Source organism: Zingiber officinale, chromosome 3A, assembly GCF_018446385.1.
Source record: "Zingiber officinale cultivar Zhangliang chromosome 3A, Zo_v1.1, whole genome shotgun sequence".
Lineage (NCBI taxonomy): Eukaryota > Viridiplantae > Streptophyta > Magnoliopsida > Zingiberales > Zingiberaceae > Zingiber > Zingiber officinale.
The window spans coordinates 122,359,582-122,382,141 of NC_055990.1; the positions used below are offsets into that span (position 1 = coordinate 122,359,582).

The 22,560-nt window shown below is 34.1% G+C and overlaps 1 protein-coding gene across 3 annotated transcripts in view; it reads left to right on the forward strand.

Moving 5' to 3' along the window:
- LOC122052375 (ATP-dependent DNA helicase At3g02060, chloroplastic-like) overlaps positions 1–20,999 on the forward strand; it is a 47,232-nt gene extending 26,233 nt beyond the window's left edge. For 2 of the 3 annotated variants that reach the window (XM_042613864.1, XM_042613866.1), the window contains exons 8-15: positions 1,272–1,433; positions 15,319–15,405; positions 15,634–15,807; positions 15,962–16,006; positions 16,099–16,269; positions 16,351–16,536; positions 20,243–20,574; positions 20,685–20,999. In XM_042613864.1, coding sequence (XP_042469798.1) covers positions 1,272–1,433; positions 15,319–15,405; positions 15,634–15,807; positions 15,962–16,006; positions 16,099–16,269; positions 16,351–16,536; positions 20,243–20,344 — 927 coding nt within the window. In that variant the 3' untranslated portion in view covers positions 20,345–20,574; positions 20,685–20,999. The remainder of the gene's footprint in view (positions 1–1,271; positions 1,434–15,318; positions 15,406–15,633; positions 15,808–15,961; positions 16,007–16,098; positions 16,270–16,350; positions 16,537–20,242; positions 20,575–20,684) is intronic. The other variant, XM_042613865.1, reaches the window with a different exon arrangement.
- The last annotated feature ends 1,561 nt before the right edge of the window (positions 21,000–22,560 follow it).

Here is a 22,560-nt window from a genome sequence, read left to right on the forward strand (position 1 = left end):
GGTCCTATAGCTTTGTCCAGGAAAAGTGCATACAGATCATGGAGGAGAGGGGATCTATCTATTAGAAAATACTAATAAACCTGATAAAAGCTAATATAGTAAACAAACAAGGGCATTATTTTTTTTCTCATCCATATTTTATTTCATCAAACTTACCATGTTTAGATGTAATGTATAATGCAATCAGTTGAGTTGTTATAGAAGTATGAAAACAAAGGTGTCAAATATAGGGACTAAATTTAAAATTTGAGAAGAATAAAGGCTGTAAGATATATTATTCTAGTGACATGTGATGATTGTGAGATAAGTTGACAGAAATTTGAAATTAAAAAAATAGAGGATCTTTATGCCTTTTTAATGAAAATGAAACTTTTTAGTGATGACTAAAAAAATTATGAAAATGTAAGGACTAAAATATAATATCGTATGTTTGTGTAAAATGCTAGGAAGATAATTGTAAATTTTAAAAATTAGATATAATTCTTCATGCGGTAATGAAATCAAATTTTACAAATGAATATGAGCATTATAAAAATGTAAGGAAAAACAGAGCAACTTTGAAAAATAGATATAATTCTATAAATTTCATAATAATTACTACTTTGTCATTAATATTTTATTTGAAAAACATTTAAAAATTGTTGTGACGAACAGTTTCTAAAAGGTAAAGAATTTTTATAAGTTCAGAAAAATTAAAATTTATTTTGGCGATTGCAGTCATGCCAAACAACAACAACAACAACCAATCCTTATCCCACTAGTGGGGTTGGCTAAACAATTTTTTTCTATACTTCAAATCTTTTTCTTTGTCATATTGATGGTGGGTGTTATGGCCAATGGCATTCCTGAATAGGGAAGCCAATCCTTAATCAATTCATGATTTCATTAATTCCCTCATGCTCCATAAGAAATTGAGTGTTATAAGGGCATTGAATCTTTCTCCAAGTCATTTTGAGGGAGGGGAGTTATGGCCTGAAACCCCTTCTGAATTGGGACAGAGATATCCCTGCAAGTGCCATCAGTGATTGAGGGGTATAAGTGTCCCAAAGGGACTTTCATTAAGCAGGTCCATTCCCCGCAGATGTCAATCTCAAGCCCCATGGATCCTCATAACCAATCTACATCGTATTATGAGCAATTTATTTTACAAGAAAAAACAATCTTGGTAACTTCGCGTAAGCTATTAGCTTCTTAAACATTAACTGTCATAATATTCTGTTTGTTTTTTATTGCCTTCTATTCTGAAGAACACTTTTATCATTTCTTTTCAGCAAAACTCAAAGCATCTTGAATATACAATGGAGAAGTTTTGCCTAGGAGAAATCCAGATTCTTATTTGCACCAATATAGTAGAAAGTGGGCTCGATATTCAGAATGCTAACACCATAATAGTTCAGGATGTTCACAAATTTGGTTTGGCACAAATATATCAGGTTCTTATCTTTCTTTCTCTGGTTCCAGTGGTGGGATAAGTCAATGTAGCTAAGCTCTTATAATTGGTGTTCATGGGTTGTAGTTGTTGATGTTTCTAATACATAATCATGCTATACATTAAATAGTTTAAGGTTGGGTTTAGAAGTGCTTTGCCAAATCGTTCTTAAGGTCAAAACATTTTGGAAGTTAATTAAGGTGTTTTGTAATTTCATGTTCAAATTGCTTTTACTAGAAACACCGTAGCTCCTAAGCTACTTTTCTTATGTGGCTGCCAAAGTTCTTCCGCAAGTTGCTTTTAGAATGCAGTTTTTAGATATCAAACAGTTACTTTAAAAACTGAATAATTAGTAAAATATCAATGCCAAATATTGTAAAAATTTAAATTGAATATTAAAATATTATAAATATAATTTTACTATATAATTACAAAATAATATTTAACATTTAAAATGAATGCTCAAATATCATTTTATTTACACAAAATAAAACAATATTAAGTTATTTATATGTTAATAATAGGATTAATGATATTAGAAAAATAGAAAATTGTTTTAAAATATTATTTCATATTTAATAGTATAATAATTAATCATCGAAATAATATTTTAAATAATTAAATGATATGATTATGATTAATTTAATATTAACAATAAAACAATAGAAATATATTACAATCATTATTATATTAAATGAACATGACTGTTTCTATATTAAGAAAAACATAAACTAATGTACTAATCGTTGAAGGTATTAAATTAATTAGGTGTATTGGTTTTACACCCCCTATTGGTTATTTATGTGATATAATATAATACTTTTTCCTTAAATTCTAACTAAATTAGAGCTCATTAGAGCATCCACAATGGGGCTCCCATTGTTGATGTGGGTAAATGAGGGAGCTCCCTTATTTTTGGGAAGAAGTGGTTCCTAGTTTCGGGAGCCGCTTCTTCCTTCTTTCTTAAAAATAAAAATAAAAATAAAAATAATAAATAATAATTTTTTTTATTTAGGTCTTTTATTTGATGTAATGTAATTTTTTTTTTAATAATTAATATTATTTAGTGGTAATTTATGAATTTAAATTTTATTTATATATAAGATAAATATATATTCCCCGGGACCCCGCATGGCGGGAGCTTCGTGCACCGGGCTGCCCTTTTTATATATAAGGTAAAATATATTGAAAAAGTGTGAGATCCATAAAGGAGTTGTTTAGATTGTTTAGATGGTTTTTTTTTTATAGTGGAGAGATGTTGGGATCTTTACTTTTGACGTGACGTTGATGTGATATTGAGGGAGCTCTTGGAGAGCTCCCATGACTATGGATGCCCTTAGTATCTAGGGTTTTTAAAGAGACGTTCCCCTAAGGAAGAGGCTATGCGCCATCCTCCCCTCATCTACCTCTTCTCTTCTTGCTGTAAGTTCCACGGACTATTCTAACACCAATTGTTCTCTAAATTGTTCTACTACTTATTTGGTTCATATTAGATCCAACATGGAGCAAACTCTTGGCAGCAGTAGCCTTCCCACATTCACCTCTTCTCTTCTTGCCATAAGCTCCACCTACTTTGTTGCCACCAATTGATCTCCAAATTGTTCTACTGATTATTTGGTCCATATGAAATCTAGTAAGGATCAAAATGTTGCAAGTCATCATTGTCCATCTGTAGCTTCTTCCTCCATGAGCACAAGTCATGCAAATTTCTCATGATTCCTTTCTATAGCTGGACCTATGACTCCATGTATGCATCTGATCACATGCCAATCTCTTGTTGCTCTATGCCTTCTTGTGCCTCTCTACATCTTAAGATAAGGCGGAGGGTCATTAAAATTTCACTCGTCACCTATGCCATGTGAGTTATTATTGCGCTTCCAATGATGCGTCAGTCTGACCTGCCCCCACCATGGGCCGCCTCGCCTAGCCATGGGCCACCTCGCCTGACCACGGGTTGTCACGCCACGGATTGCCGTGCCACAGGTCACCCACCACGGGCCGCCCTGCATGAGCCGACCCGTTTGATAGCTCTACATGAGGGTTATGGGTTTGGAATAAGAAATGAAGAAGGAAAAACTATATTGGATTTTGTGATAGTATATAATCTTATACTAGCAAATATGTTTTTAAAAAAAAGAGAACACTTGTTCACATTCAAAAGTGAGAATAATAAGTCATAAATTGACTATCTCATGGTTAAAAAGAAGTATACAAAGATTTGTAAAAATTGTAAGGTTATCCCTGGATAAAACTACTCAACATAGGTTAGTAGTTTTGGATTTGCGCCTCAAATATAGTATTAAAGGAAAATGTGTATGACTCCTAAAATTAAATGATGGAAGTTAAAGGATGAGAAACAAACCATATTTAAGGAGAAGGTAGGAAACAAGTATTATGAAAAATACATGGCGACATGGGATAAAATGACATTAAAGTTGAAAATAATAGCCAAGAGTGTACTCGGTGAGTCAACTAGTCGTGCACCATCACTTAAGTAAAACATTTTGGTTGTGGAATAAGAAAGTAAAGGAGAAAGTAAAATAAAAACGAACAACCTATAAGGTATTATACACTTGTAAGAACGAGAAAAGTTTAAAAAGTACACAGTAGCCGAGAAAGAGGCTAAGAAAGTAGTGAATGAAGAAAAAATGTTACCTATGAATGCTTATATTGAAAATTGGATACAAAAGAAGGGGAAAAGAATATTTACATAATAGCTAAAGTGATAGAGAGGAAGACGATACCTTATCCAAATAAGATATATTAAAGATGAATGTAATAGGGTACTATTGAATGATAAGGAAATAAAAACGCGATAGAAGAGGTATTTCATCAACTTTTTAATGAAAGTTTAGGCGAATAACTTAATTTAGGTCATTTAAGTAAGTCGAATGAGTGAAGGGGAGCCTTGGCGCAACGGTAAAGTTGTTGCCATGTGACCAAAAGGTCACGGGTTTGAATCCTAGAAACAGCTTCTTGCAAAAAGCAGGGTAAGGCTGCGTACAATGGATCCTTTCCCGGGACCCCGCATGACGGGAGCTTCGTGCACCGAGCTGTCTTTTTTTTTAAGTTGAATGAGTATAGAAATTTAAATTTTTATTGTATAATTTCAGTGTTCTAAATTGCGCCCTAGGCGGCCGCCTAGGCGCCGCGTAGGCGCTGTGCGGCAACAGGCCGCGCCGGAAACCAGTCAGGCGGAAGACCTAGGCGGCCCTCGGCGGGCTTCCGCGGCCAACGCGGGCTTCGGCGGCTTATGTATTTTAGGTATGTTTTTTTATCGCGATTCGCTAAATCAGATTTGCTGGCGCTTCGTCTTCTCTCATCGCGCTTCGTCTTCGTGCTTCACCGACTTGCGTCTTCGCCCTGCAGCAGCTTCCGGTGAGTTTTTATGGTTTTCTTGTTCTGTTCTTTTTTTTTTTTTGTTTCTTCATCGTCGCGACAACTCTCCGGTAACACCGGACGCGTCGCAGGGCATCAGGCGCCGCCGGAAGGGTCGCCGGACGCGTCCGGCGCGTCCGGCGAAGTCCGGCTTTCCTTCGAGCAACGCCGGTAGCATCGCGATGCGCCAGACGCTTTCCGCGACACTTCCGGCGCCGCCGGTGGAGTCCGGTGGCGGCTGGCGGCGTCGCAACTTCGCGTGACGCCTGCTGCCGCGACGGCGTTTTTTTTTTCACGAATTTATTTTATTTAATAATTAATAAATTAAAACAATTCCTAACGGGATAATTTTAATAATAGGGTAGGGTTCGGTTCATAAAACCTAATAAGGATTCAAATCATTCAATAATAATAGATTTAATTTTTTTAATAAATATTATTAAATATTAATTTATATAACAGATTTAAAAAAAATAAAAATTATTATAAATATTTTCAATTATCATTTCATTTATCAGATTTAAAAATTTAAAAATAAATAAAATTTAAAAAATCATAATACATATTATTAATTTTAATAATTTATATAAATCGTATTTATAAATTTTATATATTATTAATTTATATTAATCAGATTTATAAATATTAAAATTATATTAAAATTTTAAAAAATCTAATAAATATTATTAATTTATATAAATCAGTTATAATTTATAAAAATATGAAAATTATATTAAATTTTTAAAAATTCCAATAAATATTATTAATTTATATATAATTTTATAAAAGTAAAAAACAGATTTAAAAATATAAAAAAAAAATTAAAAAAATCATAATACATATTATTAATGTATATAAATTGTATTTATAAATTTTATATATTATTAATTTATATTAATCAGATTTATAAATAATTAAATATTAAAATTATATTAAAATTTTAAAAATTCTAATTAATATTATTAATTTATATAAATCAGTTTTAAAAATATGAAAATTAAATTAATTTTTTAAAAATTCTATTCATCTTGAATTTCAAACAAGCCACTGATAATAGTTGGATCATCCAAGCCTTGCCTTTCTACAGATCGGAAATTGAAGATGAATAAGATTATTTCAAACAACCAGAAAAGCTACACATTACAGATTTAAAAAATATAAAAAATATATTTTAAATTTAATTTTTTTAAACAAATATCTATTATGATTATCTAATAAATTTTATTAGTTAGATTAAGATATATTGATATATAAAAAATATTCTCAGACTTGTTAATGTTATATTTCATTATTTTGTATCGTTTGGTATAGTTAAAATGTATAATTAAATTTTATTATCATGCTATGCTATGTTGTTACTTGTTAACTTGTTAAGTTATACTGTTATATATAATTTTTTCAGGTTATATGTTATCATAATGGCAAGCAATCCATCTTCGACAGCATCTGTCACTCAACCCGAAACCGGAATGCTTAGAAGAAAGTCAAACGACATCGGATGGGAGTTTGGGATATTGATTGATCCTAAAAACCTCGACAAAATTAAATGCAAACTATGTGGAAAAACAATGTCAGGAGGAGTGTATAGGATAAAGGAGCACATTGGAAATATACCTGGAAATGTATCTGGTTGTCGAAAAGCATCTCAAGAAGACAAAAATAAGTGCAAACATGCTATTTTAGAAGGGAGGAACAGAAAGAAGAACAAAATAATGGAAGAACAAAGTTGTAGAGCAGAGGTGGCTATTTCTCTAGATGAAGAAGAAGGCCTTGAAATTGAAGGGATGGATGGAATTAAGAAACCTCTTCCACTTGGCCCCATGGATAGATATGCATCGGCAATTGCTCCAGAAAATGCAGGCTCCAGTGGAAGTAAAGTGCTTCGCCAACAAAATATAAATGAGGCACTTTTCAAAGAGAGAACTCAACAAGTTCAACAATATGTTGGGAGATGGGTTTATGAAAATGGAATCTCATTCAATGCTGTTGATAATGATAGCTTCAAGCAACTAATGGAGGCAGTGGGTCAATTTGGACCAGGATTCAAGCCTCCAACTCAATATCAACTTAGGGAGCCACTATTGAAAGTCAAGTTGAAAGAACAAAACAACATGAAGAAGAATGGGCAAAGAATGGATGCTCGATCATGACAGATGCATGGAGTGATAGAAAAAGAAGAAGCATCTTAAATTTGTGTGTTAATTGCAAGGAGGGTACTACATTTTTAGAGTCTAAGGAGTTTTCAGAGGAGGCGCATACAGCTGAATTTATTTTTGAGTATGTTGACAAGTGTGTTGAACAAGTAGGAGCTCAGAATATTGTTCAGATTGTTACAGACAATACCACCAACAATATGGCTGCAGCTAAATTGATGAGAGAAAAACGACCTGGGATCTTTTGGAGTTCATGTGCAACTCACACTATTAATCTCATGCTTGAAAGTATTGGCAAACTTCCACGATATAAAAAGGTGATTGAGCAATCCAAGGCTTTTACCATTTTCATCTATGCTCACCATAAGACTTTATCATTGATGAGAAGTTTCACGAAGAAGAGAGACATAGTTCGACCAGGAGTTACCAGGTTTGCATCAAATTTCCTCACATTGCAAAGTTTGATTGAAAAAAAAGCTAGTTTAAGGGCAATGTTTACAAGTGATATGTGGGAGAAATGTAAATGGTCAAAAACAAAGGAAAATTGGCTTACTCTACAGTGATGAGCATGAGTTTTTGGAATGGTGTGACACTGTGTTTAAAAATATTTACTCCTTTGGTAAGAGTTCTTCGATTGGTAGATGGAGATAGAAAGTCATCGATGGGGTTTCTATATGGGGAGCTTCTTCAAGCTAAAGAAGATATCAAGGTGGCTCTGAATAACGTGGAATCAAATTATCAGCCTATCATAGTCATTATTGAGTCAAAAATGAAGGATAGACTTGATACATCATTGCATACCACTGCATTTTTGTTGAATCCTTATTTTTACTACAAAGATAGTTCTATTGCTCTTTATGAGGAGGTCGCGATGGGGATTTTTGAATGCATGGAAACTTTGCATGCCAATGAGTTAGATCTACAAGATACAATTATTAACAAGGAATTTCCAAAATATAGAAATAAGACTGGGTTATTTGGAAAAACATTGGCAGCAAAAGCATGTGAAAAAAATGATGATACATTTGATCCATGTGCATGGTGGAGTACATACGGTGCTCACACACCTAACTTGCTAAGGGTGGCATTGAGAATACTTTCATTAACTACAAGTTCATCTGGGTGTGAAAGAAATTGGAGTACATTTGAAGGAGTAAGTTTTAAACTTTCAGTCTACTTTTTAATTAAATTAGTTATAATTTTTAACGTCTATACTTTATATTCAGGTACTGACTATAGTATTTACTTTCTCTGTTTTTTTTAGATTCACACAAAGAAAAGAAATAGGTTGGATGCCAACAGGTTGAACAATCTAGTATTTGTCCAATTTAATGCTAGATTGTTGAACAAACAAAAACGAGAAAAAGAAAGAAATGTTGATGTCCTTCTTGCAAAAGATGCTTCAAATGCACAAGGTTGGATTGTGGATGGTGGGGAAGATGATGAAGTTGAACTAGGTTCCGGGCTCACTTGGCAAATGGTTGATGAAGCAAGTGGAGCAGATGAAAATCTACAACCCCGAAGAAGCTCTAGAGTGAGAGAACTTCATGAAGATGATTTTGAATCCGAAGAAGAAGACGAGGATCACAATAATGATATTGAGTTTGTGTCCGATGAAGAACAAGTTATTGAAAATTATGGAGAAGAAGAAGCAGAATAAATATGAGTCTATTAGTTGTGTAATTTTGAACTCATTTTGTTAAGACATGATTTATGTTATTTAACAATTATATTTTGCTTAGTGTTACTAGTTCACAATGCATTGTAATCTTGAATTGAACTATTGCTACTGTTTTCCAATGTTCTACTGTTTACTATATGATTATGATAACTTACTGCATGTTCTACTATTTAACTTACTGCATGTTCTATTGTTTAACTATTTCAGTATTTCTTTTATAGTTTTTCATTTTTTGGTATTGGAAAGTATGTATTTATTTTAGCATACATAGTTAGATCTTCATTGCTATGAAATTGTTTAAGAAAACATTTAGATTTGCATATGACATTGTCCACAGTCCACATGAAACAAGGGATACCGAGGAATCCGCCTAGCGGCGCCTAGTCCCCGCCTAGGCGGCCTAGGCGCTAGGCGCTGGTCTGCCGCCCGACTAGCGCCTAGCGAATTTTAGAACCTTGTATAATTTAAAATTTTATTTTATAATTCAAACTTCAGAGGTAGAATAAGTTTTAAATGAGATGCAAAATAAAAAAAATAATTGGACCTGATAGAGGTATGGAAGTGCTTAGGAAAATAAGGTATTGAATGACTTATAAAGTTATCAACTTGATATTGAAAGTGAAAAAAAATCATGATAAAAGGGTAAACACTTTAGTTCCCTTTTATAAAAACAAAAGAGAAGTACAAAATTGTGCGAACTATAAGAGTATTAAATTAATGAGTCATACTATGAAACTTTAGGAAAGAGTGATAGAAAAAACACTAAAGCAGGAGACTACGATGATCAAAAATCAATTTGAATAATATGCTTGGAAGGTCGATAATAGAAGTTGTATATCTTCTGAGGCAACTAATTGAAAAATATCGAGAACAAAAAGCAAGACTTACACATGATATTCGTCAACCTAGAAAAAACTTATATGAACTTATGATAGAGTCTCAAGGAAAAATATATGAAGAATTCTAGAAAAAAAAGGTGTTAGCATAGCATATATTGAACTAATTAAGGATATGTATGAGGATGTAATGACAAGAGTAAAAATTTTGGCCGCATTAATCGAAGCATTTCCCATAAGAATAGGATTACGTCAAGGATCAACTTTAAGTCTCTATCTTTTTACACTAATTATAAACGAACTTATTGGACATATCTAAGATATGGTACTGTTGTGCTGCTTGTTTGCATATGATATTGTTTTGGTAGATGAGACACTTGAAGAAGTAAATGCAAAATTTGAATCATAGCAGAAACGTTAGAAGTGAAAAGTTTTAGGCTTAGTAGAGTAAAGACATAATATATAAAATTTAAGTTTAGTGATATTAGATGCAATTAGATAATTGTTAAGATAAGAGATGACGAGTTGTCTATAGAGCTTTAAGTATTTAGGATCATTTTTTAAAAAGGATGGAGGAATGTCTTACATAAAATACAAATAGGATAATTGAAATGGAGGAGAGAGTAAGATGTTATTTGTGATGGTAAAGTACCTTTACGACTAAAAGGAAAGTTTTATAAAAAGGCAATTAAACCTGTTATGTTATATGGAGTTGAATGTTGAACTATGACTCGAGCACATGCAAAAGATGAAAGTTGCAGAGATGAGGATGTTAAGGTGGATGTGCGGATATACAAGAATGGACAGGATAATAAATGAAAATATTAGAGAGAAAGTTGGGGTTGCACTTATTGAGGGAAAACTCTAGAAGATACATTTAAGATGGTATGAACATACACATAGAGGTGATGTAAAACTATGACAAATGTGCACATCAAATGAGGAAAAGGAAGACCAAAGAAGATTTGGTTAGAACAATAAAATAAGATATAATTTATTTAAATATAAATATTGATATAGTAGGGTGATCCGGCGGTTAGAACACGGGACCTCATAGCGAGGGGTCAACGCCACGTGGAAGTCAAAGGGCCAGGTGGTCCATCGGAGAAGGGTGAGCCGACCGGACTCATGAGAAAAGGGCAGACCGACCGGCCGACCGGAGAAGGATGAGTCGGCCTCCCGACCGGCCGATCGATGAACATCCGATAATAAAAAGGCGCCTTGACAGGGATCGGGGTTCCGACGCTCGATTGAACAGTAACGAAGGGCCGAGCGGACGTCATGATCGTCCGAAGGCAATGTAACATACTGCTAGTAGTCCCTATATAACATCTTACCGAAGATCTCCCCAGCAGGCCGATGAAGAGGAATGCTGGCCGGACGGACGCCTCGTCCCGCCGGCCAGACGGACGCCCCGGCCTGTGGTCGGTAAAGAAGGACAAGAACATCTTATGACAGCTGTCAAGTCCTATGGCTAGGCCATACTCCAAGTCTGACAACGAGGTGTTTTGTTGTCCCATCGAAGACGTGCTTGGACTGTATCTGACAGACACATACCGAGGTATGGGCTGCGGACACGTATGCGCCTCGGTGGACGTGCAGGAGCTCTTTCACCGCTCTATATAAAGAGCCTTATACTTCGCCGGAGGTACGCGTTGGACACCTTTGGAGCCACTTTTTTCATTACTTGCTTGCCTGACTTGAGCGTCGGAGGGTCGTCGTCGGGAACCCCTTCCCGGCCCGACTTCTGTGCAGGTTCGCCGGAGGTTCGTGCAACCAGTCGAAGATCCACGTCAGCAGCTGGGGAGCGCCACGTGCCCAGCGTCCGTTGATTCAGCATTCGGACATGATCATAGGGGATAGAGCTCAATGACATAGAAGGATCCATATAGCCGACTCCACCTAGTGGGGTAAGACTTGATTGTTGTTGTATAGGGAAACTATTATTACCTAAGAAAAAGATCTTACCTTAAGAGGGAAACAAATTTACATTCTCTGATTAGTTGCTTATTTTATTATACATTTTTTGTTAAACTTGCATGTATAATTTTTTTAACTATATTTTAATTGTTATTTTTTATTTGGTTAAATGTGGAGAAAATGTGACATTTAAGTTAGTGCATCAGAAAATGGTTAAGGGGGATTTTTTTTTTCTTCCACATTACCCTAAATAATTGGAAATTGTGAAATAAACATTAAGGATCATTTCTTTTATATATTACTCAAATTTAAATGGTTTGTCAAACATAAAAAGAGGAGAGGAGATTGTTGGTACAATAATACCCCGGATGGTAGATTCCGACTAGCTTATTTTAAAATAGTTGGTAAAGGGTTTGAGTTAGGTATAGGTTGTTTTTTTGGATATATTTGCCACATATGTAAATGCATAGGTCTGATAGGTATAGGTGCATTTATGACTACAAAAGTTGAGCTTGGAGAAGTTCAAGTTGGTCGAGGTATCAGATACTTAAGAGATGGAGAAGACCAATAGGTGCTGGATACTTGAAAGATTAAGATTGGCTAGGACCATGACATGCACTGTTGAGGAAAACTTGGAGGTAAGACTTCTAAGCAGTTTAGAAAGATCCAAAGGCCAGGTCTCTTGATAGAGAAAGACTCAAATGCGAGGCCTCTTTGCAGATGAGGATGACCCAAAAGCAAGCCCAGTTGGCAAATGAAGACAAATGAGTCTTAAGAGGATTACAAGTGACTATAATCTTGCATTTTGGATAAATGTTTACCCATGCATTCACTTGACCAAAGAACATGTATTTTGGTTCATAGTTGGCAAATAAGCTCGATCTTGAGTCAAGTTGAGATCCTCGAGAAGATTTAGTAAACTTAAGGTTTGTTTCAGTCAATTGAACAATCAAGTTGACTTGATAATCAACTATTGATGTTTTTCTCAAGGATCAAAGGGTTTTCTTTCAACTTAAGTTTCAGTCAATTAAAGTGGTTTAAGTTGATTGGACAATCGACAACCTGAAATAGGTTGCTCTTTATTTAAGTTTACTAACAGGATGATGTTGTAGCAATAATCTACTGAAAGAGCTTGAGTCGTCTGACTTGGATTTATGTTGACTAAACTTGCTTTTATTCAACTGAATCTGGTTTTAGTTGACTAGAATACTATTTGCTGGCAAATGAGCTTGCAATCTTATACAATTGGGTCAATTGACAGGAGTTGAACTGACTGCAATGTATTTGAGTCGATTGAACAGATGTTGAGTCAAGTGAAGAGTAATAGTCAATAGATAAGGCTTTCCGGATTGATGTTTTAGTCAAATGGAGAAGATTTGAGTCCATGGAAATTAAATAGAGCAGCTGTGTGAAATTTATCAAGTTTGGTTTGAATAAATAGAGAGGTAGGGGAGCTTGACCACAACAAGAATTCTATTGCTCAGCTCAAATTCCACTCTCTTATTTGTTTTATATAATCTTTTTCTCTGGTTGAAACTCAAAGAGCTTAAGATTTCCATCTTTAAGCTCTTGCAAGATAAGTTGCTTTTATTTTTATCATAGTAAAAGAAAAGCATTTTATTTTTATGAAACTTCTTCGTCTCTTGTAGGACAACATTTTATGGGATTTTTTGAACACTGACCCACCTAACAAGTCAATAGGCCGTGGAATAGAACTCGAGGTCCGAACCATGTTAAAGAATTTGTTGGCCTTGCTTTTGTTCTTATTTGTGTTTCCATTGCTTAACTATAACTTTATTTGAGCCTTGTAATTTGTATAAAAGTAGTTGAGTGTTTTGATTTTCGGATTTTTGGCTATTCATACCTCTCTAGCCACCTCACGGATCCTAGAGATGTAAGTGGTGCTTTCTGCTTCTGCCACACTGCTTTTGCTGGCCAACTCACGAAAGGTGTTGGCATCATCAATGATGGGCCGCAGCAAAAGCCACTTGCCTGTGTAGTCTTTGTCTCTTGGTTTGTATCTCAGACACCATCTAATGTTTGTTCCCTACAAGGATGACATTGGCTCATCATTTACAGCACTTGCTAGTCTGTTCCCTTTTTTTTTCTTTCTCATTTGTGTCTAAAATGTCGCATGAGATTCCATCATCACCTCTCTCTCTCTCTCTCTCTCTCTCTCTTTCATTTTGCTATTTCCCTCTGAATTCTATTTCCCTTGCTCATCTTCCATATTTGGGATTCCCAAATATGTAGTGACTGCTCTATCCTATTTCTTCTTCCTCTTGATGTGGTGTAGTTATTCATCTCCTGCTCATATTCTCCTAAATTTGTTTTTCTTCTCTTTCATCCACTCTCAACATGTGTGTCTTGCTTTGCTTCCCAGATCTCTTTCATTTGGTGCCAGTCACCGAGCTTGCTATCTATTTCCTACAGTAAGAAACCATGTTTTCTTCCTCTACATTAATTGTGTAGCTCTGCTCTCTATGCTTCTTTCCATCATTTTGTTTTCTACCTTCTCTGCACATTTCCTTCTCTTTCTCCCCAATAGATCAAACAGTTCAGCCTCCTCCACACCTTGTCTTCTCAGTAGGTTCGTGTTGTGAAGGGAAGTCCTTGAGCATTCATCTTCCATCTGTCTTTTTCCTCGTGTTTCTTGTTCTTGGTAATTATCTCTAGTGAAAACCTATGTCTGATTCTCAGTCTATGGCCCATAAAGGGCCAAGATGTGTTCTCTATCTCCAATAAAGTGTTTAGTAAAGAAAATGCACTGTTATCGTTTTGCTATATCCAGCAAAAGACTATGTTATGCCTTCTTTCCTCCAGAACCTTGCTAGTGCTTTCCTTTTCCAATTAGTTTCAGCTGGTGGCATTTGGTAGTATAAGCTGCTTTAGAGAGAACTCACTAAAGAGATTAGTTTCTTAAATCTCTTTGTTGTTAGTTTCATTTTATCTTTTTCTTCATTTTTTCTATCTTATCCATGTGTCAGCTAGTCTAAGGTCGTTGACCACATTGCCGGTGTGCTCGCATAACTATTTTTAGAGCTTTGCTGATCTAAAGTTGAAGGGATTCTTGGCTTCATACTTCATTAACTTTTAAGTAAGCTACACATATGAGTAGTATATTTCTCATTTTATTATTGTTGTGTCTAATTTATATTCTCATGAGAAATTTTATATGACAACTTGGACATGAATAGCATATATTTTCAGCTTGTAGAGTGTTGAGTCTCATGTTGGTTCTTCTATATTTAGGGTTTTATATGTCCGTGTATGGGTTATTTTGTATAGTTTCCCTAAATTCTATATGAACACTGGTACCACAAATTATGACATAAACCCCAATACTAAGTTGATCAACAAACCAGTGTTTTAACATATTATAATCAATTAATCACAGGAATTAAATATATCGTATCATGTTTTCATTTTAACAAAAACACTGAAAATGAGATATAAATTTGTAATTTATTTTAAATTTTGGTTAACAATATTGATTCTAATTATTTATTATACCATCATGCTTTACCTAATTGTGAAAATTGCTTTGCAAAACAATTTTTAAATTTGTGTTACCCAACACTAAAGTACTTTCACACAGTGCACTATAGCACAAAGTACATTCTCTAAATGCACTTTGACATCAGTGCTCTATTTCCATTAGTATGAGATCTGCTATTATCATCCTCTTGAGAAAAAACTTTGCTGTAAGCATATTACATTTATTTTAGTCAATGGCGATGTGCTACTGGACTGTTTATTTATGATGACAGTTCCAACAATGTCTGAATTCATCTTGTACATTTAGAAGATTTTGTTGGATGTCCATGCTAGAATTCTTTGAATTATTATGATTTGTTTCATTTTATCTTTCAATCTCTTGTTTAATGTACTAAATATGCCATTATAATATCTCTTAATTAGCTTCGAGGAAGGGTCGGGAGATCAGATAAAGAAGCTTATGCATATTTGTTCTTTCCTGACAAGTCATTGCTCTCTGATCAAGCTGCAGTGAGTGCTCTACTACAATGTCATGATTTCTTTCCCTGAAATTTTAGATCTCAGTTAGCTTGAAACTTTAGTCTGATTCTATGTTATAATTGGTTCAGTAGTGTAACTCCCTATAACTTCAAGCTTTATTGAACTTTTATTTTTGTAAGTTTGCTTCTGTTTCTTAAAGAATGTAATTTAAGGTCTCTATTTCACTTACCATTATGGCTGGTGGTTGTTTCATCACAGGAAAGACTTGCTGCAATCGAGGATTTCGGAGACCTAGGCAAAGGATTTTATCTCGCAGAGAGAGACATGGGAATAAGGGGGTTTGGTAATATATTCGGCGAACAACAGACAGGTGATATTGGGAATGTTGGGATTGATCTGTTCTTTGAGATGCTTTTTGAAAGCTTATCTGAGGTATTTCCTTGTGCTGTAGGATCTTTCAAGTTTTTAGTTGGTATGCAAGACACTTTCTTTTATCATGCCATTGAATTGTACCAATTGAAATCAAAATTCAATACAATATTAGTACAATTCAAGAAAACACTGAAATTGCTAAGTTTTCTTTTAGGTCGACAAAAATAGACTTCTCCCAGTACCTTATAGCAGCGTGCAGGTGCTAACATTTTCCCCCAAAGAAAATATTTTTGTTAATCTTTTGAGATCATATCTTAATGTATGACTTTTTTCCCCTCCTTGTTTGTCCAGCTTGATATAAATTTAACACCACACCTCTCCTCTGATTACATAAATTATCTTGATAACCCTGTTGAACTTATCAAGGAAGCAGAGAGAGCTGCAGCAAATGATATATGGAGATTAATGCAATTCACTGAACAGTTACGTCGACAATATGGAAAAGAACCTCATTCGATGGAGGTGTTAATCATTATTGAACCTGAATGCTAAAGATCTACCTGGTCAAGTCTAACACTTGTCGCTTTACTTTGTTGTATTCAGATATTGCTAAAAAAACTCTATGTGAGGCGAATGGCAGCAGACCTTGGTATCAAAAGGATATATACAAGTGGAAAGACAGTCGTTATGATCACAAACATGAGTAAGAAGGTTTTCAGGCTTATGACAGAGTCAATGACATCTGATGTATATCGGAATTCTCTTTCGTTCACTCATAATGAAATAAAGGTGCATTTTCATATCATTTTTGTAAGTTGTTGCAGTGTTTAAAATATTGGCCTGAGGTGGATCTTGATTGCTAGGATTGGCATGTTATCTGTACCATGCCCACCCTTGTTAGGCCTTGGATAGTGTAATGGACAAGATCACTTGCCACCTCCGTTGATTTCATTCCAAACATCATTTAGATCATATAAGTGCTAGAAAATAATGTCATCGTATCTAACTTGGCATTTAAATTAAACATATGATCTTAAGATATGAATTAGTTGAGAAAGTTCTAAAGAATTTTGATGGCATCTAAATACTAGCACAATACATATTAAGAACCGACCATGATTTCAAGTATCAATTGGTATTGGCTAATGGAGTTGTAACATATAGTTTTGATTGTTGATCGATATCGACATTGTGTAGGCATGAGTAAATGTCATTGTGTCCTCAATTGTAACACAGTTTCAATCGTATTGATAGAGATAAGAAGAATCTCTTCTTATGACTCATCATTTGATTCCATCACTACCAGAGCATTAATTGTAACAAAGAGGATGAGTGATATTAGAGTCCCCTATCGTGTCTCTACCGTGTGTATTTCAATTCCAATTATGTTAGCAGAAGTTCAATTCTACTATCCATGGACGTATGCGAAAATAATTTCAATGCGAAATTATGGTTGAGGAAGTTATATGGATCAATGCTATTATCTAATGTATGGAACTCATTTTGGTATTAGCAAGGTATAATTATTAGTTGAGATGCATGATATATTTTATCTCTTTACTCTAATTCAATTAACTTTCTAATGGTTATAGGCATATATTTAGAGGGAAACAAGGCAAGGTGGAAGACTATTATAGAAGTAAAACTCATCTGAGTCAAACTCGTATGCTCTAAAATGTGTCGAATCATGTCAAGATTTAATAGAAATGTTACACTGCAACACAAGATAGATTTGTTTGCATTACTCAGATTTATAGCAATTGGATGAAGATATCTTTGATAGACTTTCACAATAATCCCGTCTCATAAAATGTATGACAAAATATACTAAGTGTATTGAATAGTTGGGACATGACCTGATGCCAGTGTACAAAAAGTTAACATTAAAAAAAAAATAACATTGTGTTTCACACCCAAAATTTTTTTTTAGACAACTAGATTTGTTTGCCACATTCTCCAGCACAAAAAGGAACTTGATTCCTATAGATTTAAATGTGAATGTCTTTAAGTGGAGCAAGTGTTTGCCTCATCGTCATCTTCATAGTTGATCATGTTCTTAATAACAACGCCTAATTAAGTCATTTAAACCTAAAATGTAAAGTAATTTAGACCCAATTATAATTGTTAATTCATTAAATATATCATTTGGGTTAATTGAATAATAGATATTACAATAACTATATTGTATAAAGTATACTGCATAATATATGTTACTGCATATATCAGATCAGAGATAAGTTAATAAACCCATGAAAGCTCATTTAAATACATATTGAAGTTTATTGTAGTCAACCTTCCTGCTACTATGAATCCAACACATCTTATAATGATCTATAGCTCTAAGGCCTACTTGCATATCTATAATTGTGCCTTGTAATTGATACATCTCTGATGCAAGTTCAATTTCCATGAGTTAACCAAGATAGATTAATATAAATGTGAATCAACCAAATATCTAGGAAAATTAATCAAGCTAGATGCTCACCTTGGACTCCCTCAAAGTTCGCCCACCCACTTCTATAGGGAATAAAATGCTCAAATTTTCAACAAATATACATCCATTCTTTATTCGAGTCTAGTTTCCTGGAAGAAGGAAGTATGGAAGGAATGGTGCTTGGGTAAAAGATTACCCATACATCCTTTGTTAGTGTAGATGTTTCCTTTATGATCTAGGTTGATTATGGTTTTGATGTTTGGACAAATATGTATATGAAGTCATGCAGAGATTTGTTGAAGTGCACATGGAGACTTGACATGGTTAAGGTTGATGATGACTTGATGGCTTAAGATTCGAGAAACCAAAGAAGAATGTAATGGGACATCCGAGGGATCACAAGATGAGGAGCATCAGAGTGTAGTTGAGCTAGAGGAGGCAAACTATGTAGGTGAAGCATAAATGATGTCATGTGAAGCGAGGTGAGGGCTAGGTGCATTTGAGGGATAAGAAACCTGACAGGAGATTGATCACATGGCGAAAACTTTAAGTGAGTTGAGACACTTGTACCTAGGAGAGAGTATCTTTAACTTAGGCAAAGACTTGACCATTGAGATGGTCGTAGTTGATGATCTAGTTGACAAACAGTCTTCAATTGATTGGTGGTTGAGTCGACTAAGTGTTTGACTCAAGTTGATCAACCAACAAATTGCAAGATAACTTTTAAGTAAGACTTGTACCTGGAAGAGGGTAATTTCAATTTAGGGAAAGACTTGACCATTAAGATTGTCGAATTGATTGAAAGTGGTCTTCAATCGATTGATGGTTGAGTTGACCAAGTCATCAACTCAAGCTGATCAGCCGATGAATAAAATATTTCTGTTCGTGACTAAGTCGATTGGACTGTCAGCTGATCTAGAGTCAATCAATTGATGGTAAATTCCAATCAACTAATGACAGTGGAAAAGATGATCTAATAAAGCTGAACAACGATGTTTAGATAACTTAAGGGCTACAAGGAAAACAATCAACTGATGGTACAAGCAGGTCGACTGAGGTAGCCATTGTTAGACTGGAAGTTATTACAATCAGGAAAACCATCTTACTGATAGTGGTGGATCCAATCAACTGATATGTGATAGAACAACAGAACAATAAGTGAAGCTAAGTGAAATTGAAGAAAAGGAGGACCAAGTGGAGCAATTGAAAACTAACAGCTTACACTGATCTCCTGAGCTCTTTTTTGCACTCATTATTTTAACTCTTTAGCTTCCATTGGCACCTAAGCTACCGGTGCCATCAATTTTTGAAACAATTAATTTTATAAATCTAAACTTTCTTCTTTCATTCTTTCTTTCTTTCAAAGGGATTACGAACTGGAGAAATCTTTGTCTATCTCTTAAACTCATTAGAGTTGATTTCTTTCAAGCTGAGGGATGATGCAAGAAGATTTGGAAAATATTATAAGAGAAAAAGGAAATACCCAATTGTGAAAGCTACAACAATATTTTGGTTATACATGTGTGTTCAGGACAAAATCCTTGTGTTGGAGTCATGCTTATAACACTCTTTAGTTAGTAGTATTTTGGTCATGCTTATAATTTCTTGGTTATTGAGTTTGCTTAGCTCTTAAAGATCTTTGCTTATAAGTGTTTTCCTCCTTTTCCTCATATCTTCCATTCTTATAACCGGATCCTAAGTCTAGGACCAATCTATCATTGGTCCTAAGTTAAATAGTTAATGTTGCTGTTTTAAAAGATCCTGCATCAAATTGACTCAATTGAACCCAAGTACAGTGCCACACCAGTCCATTGGGTTCCAATTTATTTTGTATGTCCTATGTAGACTGTAGACTTGAACTCATCTCTTTTTCATTGCACTGATCAGAATTATTGGATTGTTGTTTTTTCTGCACATGCTATTAGCAAATTTAAGGTCAGATGCCTGTACTGTTTGAGAATTGATTGCATTGTAAGCATATTTACTTTTTTGGCATTTTTGTTGGTTGCTTGTTCAAGTTTTCTTTGCCTTAGCATTTTTGGTTCTGTCACTGGCATGCAGGCGGAACTACTTTTGGATCTACCTAAAGAACAACTCCTAAACTGGATTTTCCAATGCTTGGCAGAGCTTTATGCCGTCTTGCCTGCTTTCGTGAAATACTAGAATCTATATGACAAAGAAAATGACTCTTTTATTCCACGAGGATGCAGTGTGGCAATAGTCAAATATGCACCTAGGCTGACCTGATTTTATCGAAGTACCTTTCAAGGAAGCCTTTTGCTTGTTGCTATTGTCAAATTGGTGACCATTCGGACCATTTTTTATCTGAAGTTTTGGTGCCAGTATCATATGAACCATGAAAATTCTCAAAGACTCAAGTGTTAGAGATCCTGGTATGAGTTCTCTTTAGCAGAATCTTTTTCAGCTGCCCATATACTAGGGCATGCTTTGTTGTACTGAATTTGTAACAAGTTTACTAAGGATTTTGATCTTTATTTTGCAGGATTTTCATTTTTGACTGTGATTTAACGTCGACTCCTGATCCCAACCAAGAAGTGACCGCTCAAAAATGAAATCAGGTGTTAATTAATTAGAGAGAACAACCTTATAGATCTACAGGACGAAAACAGTTTTGCAATGTGTTTTACCTGTAAATTATCCAATTCATCTGTTCCATGTCGTTAGCAATATCATATACATATTATATTGAGTTAGGCTATGATTGATCATTCTAGCCAGAACTTGTAAGTTTATCAGATATGATCTGATCGCTATAGAACATTTTGGAATTCATTAGCATATCTTTTGTTTTGGTTAAGCTTAGTATTTGAAATTAATGTTTACTATATAAAATCCTATTTAATTAACACATTTTCTTAAATATGTATTCAAATGGTAATGTGTTTAATTAATATAATATAATATAATATAATATATATATTGTTTGATATATTGCTGTGTGGCTGCTTGCACGTTTTTGGGTCAAAAAGAGCGGTAGGGTATGCATTTTTAGTCTGCTACTGCTTGTAATTTGAAAATGGAGCATGACCTACAAAATTGGAAGACCAAATTTAATCCACTGGCTCATGTAAGTGCCAAAAGCAATTTTAATTTTAATTTATGGTTATAATTAAATGGATAAATTTATCAAGGCTTATTAATTGGAGCATTTAAATTAAAGCTTTTGCTTGGATAACAAGAGCCGTGGGAGATAATTGATAGCGGCTAGTGGAGCATTTAAATGGAATCTTTGTGATGACGATCTATGGGAGATATTGACAGATCTGACTTTGGGTTGGGTCCGAATTACTAACGGGGTAAATGGGCAATTATTCGTTGATTCATTTAAATGGTTTGGAATTGTAATCAACTCCAAATTAATCGTGAATATGAATTGTTGGTTCACGTTTTCTTTTCTTTTTTTTTTTTTTTTTTTTCTTTTTAATTTTATTTAGCTATTGGAACCTTTAGTTTTAACAATATGAAGTTTTTATTTATTTATTTTTGAATGATGGAGATTATTCGATTATTTTTTAATCAATGATCATGATTTATTAACAAATATTCTACAAACTATTCATTTTATCATTTTCACACCTTCATCTAGGTAACAGAAGGGTAAAGCAATAGTTATTCTAAATATGAATCTGGACGATATTCAATTTATTGATGATGAATTAAGGTAATTTTAGACACGGAACAAAGGAAGTATCGAAACTTTTAAAACTTTTAAAGTTCGGGATATTCCATCTTTAATATCAACTATTTTTATTGAATATTTTGAGAAAATCATTTCTTTCGTCCGAATAAATACATATGAAATGTATGTATTACAAAGCCTTTCTACAAATTCCAATCAGATAGCGGGCCATTAAAGTGACTTTTATAATTGGTAAGACAGGAAAAAAATTATTTAAAGAATTTAATCAAATAAATAATAAAATATCTTTATGTTATGATATTTGGAATGATTATGGGTAAACACATTCATAGATATATATATAAGTGTAACTTGTAATTAGATTGATAATTCCTTAGCAATTCAAAAATATTTATTGATGATTAATTAAAGCAACTTTCCACACAGGACAAAGGAAGTATCAAAATTTTTAAAGTTCAGAACACTGCATCTTTAAATCGTCTATTTTTACTAAACTATTTGAGAAAATCAATTTTTTGTTGGGAGAAATACATGTGAATTGTAAGTATTACAAAGTCTGATACAAATTACAATTAGATTATGACTATGAGTCATCGAAATGACACATCAAAACAAAACGTTCGGTGGAATTTGGAGTCGAATATTCCCAAACACAAATGTTCATATTTTCATCTACTAATGAACGTACCAATTCAAATTTATTTAAATATGCTAATAT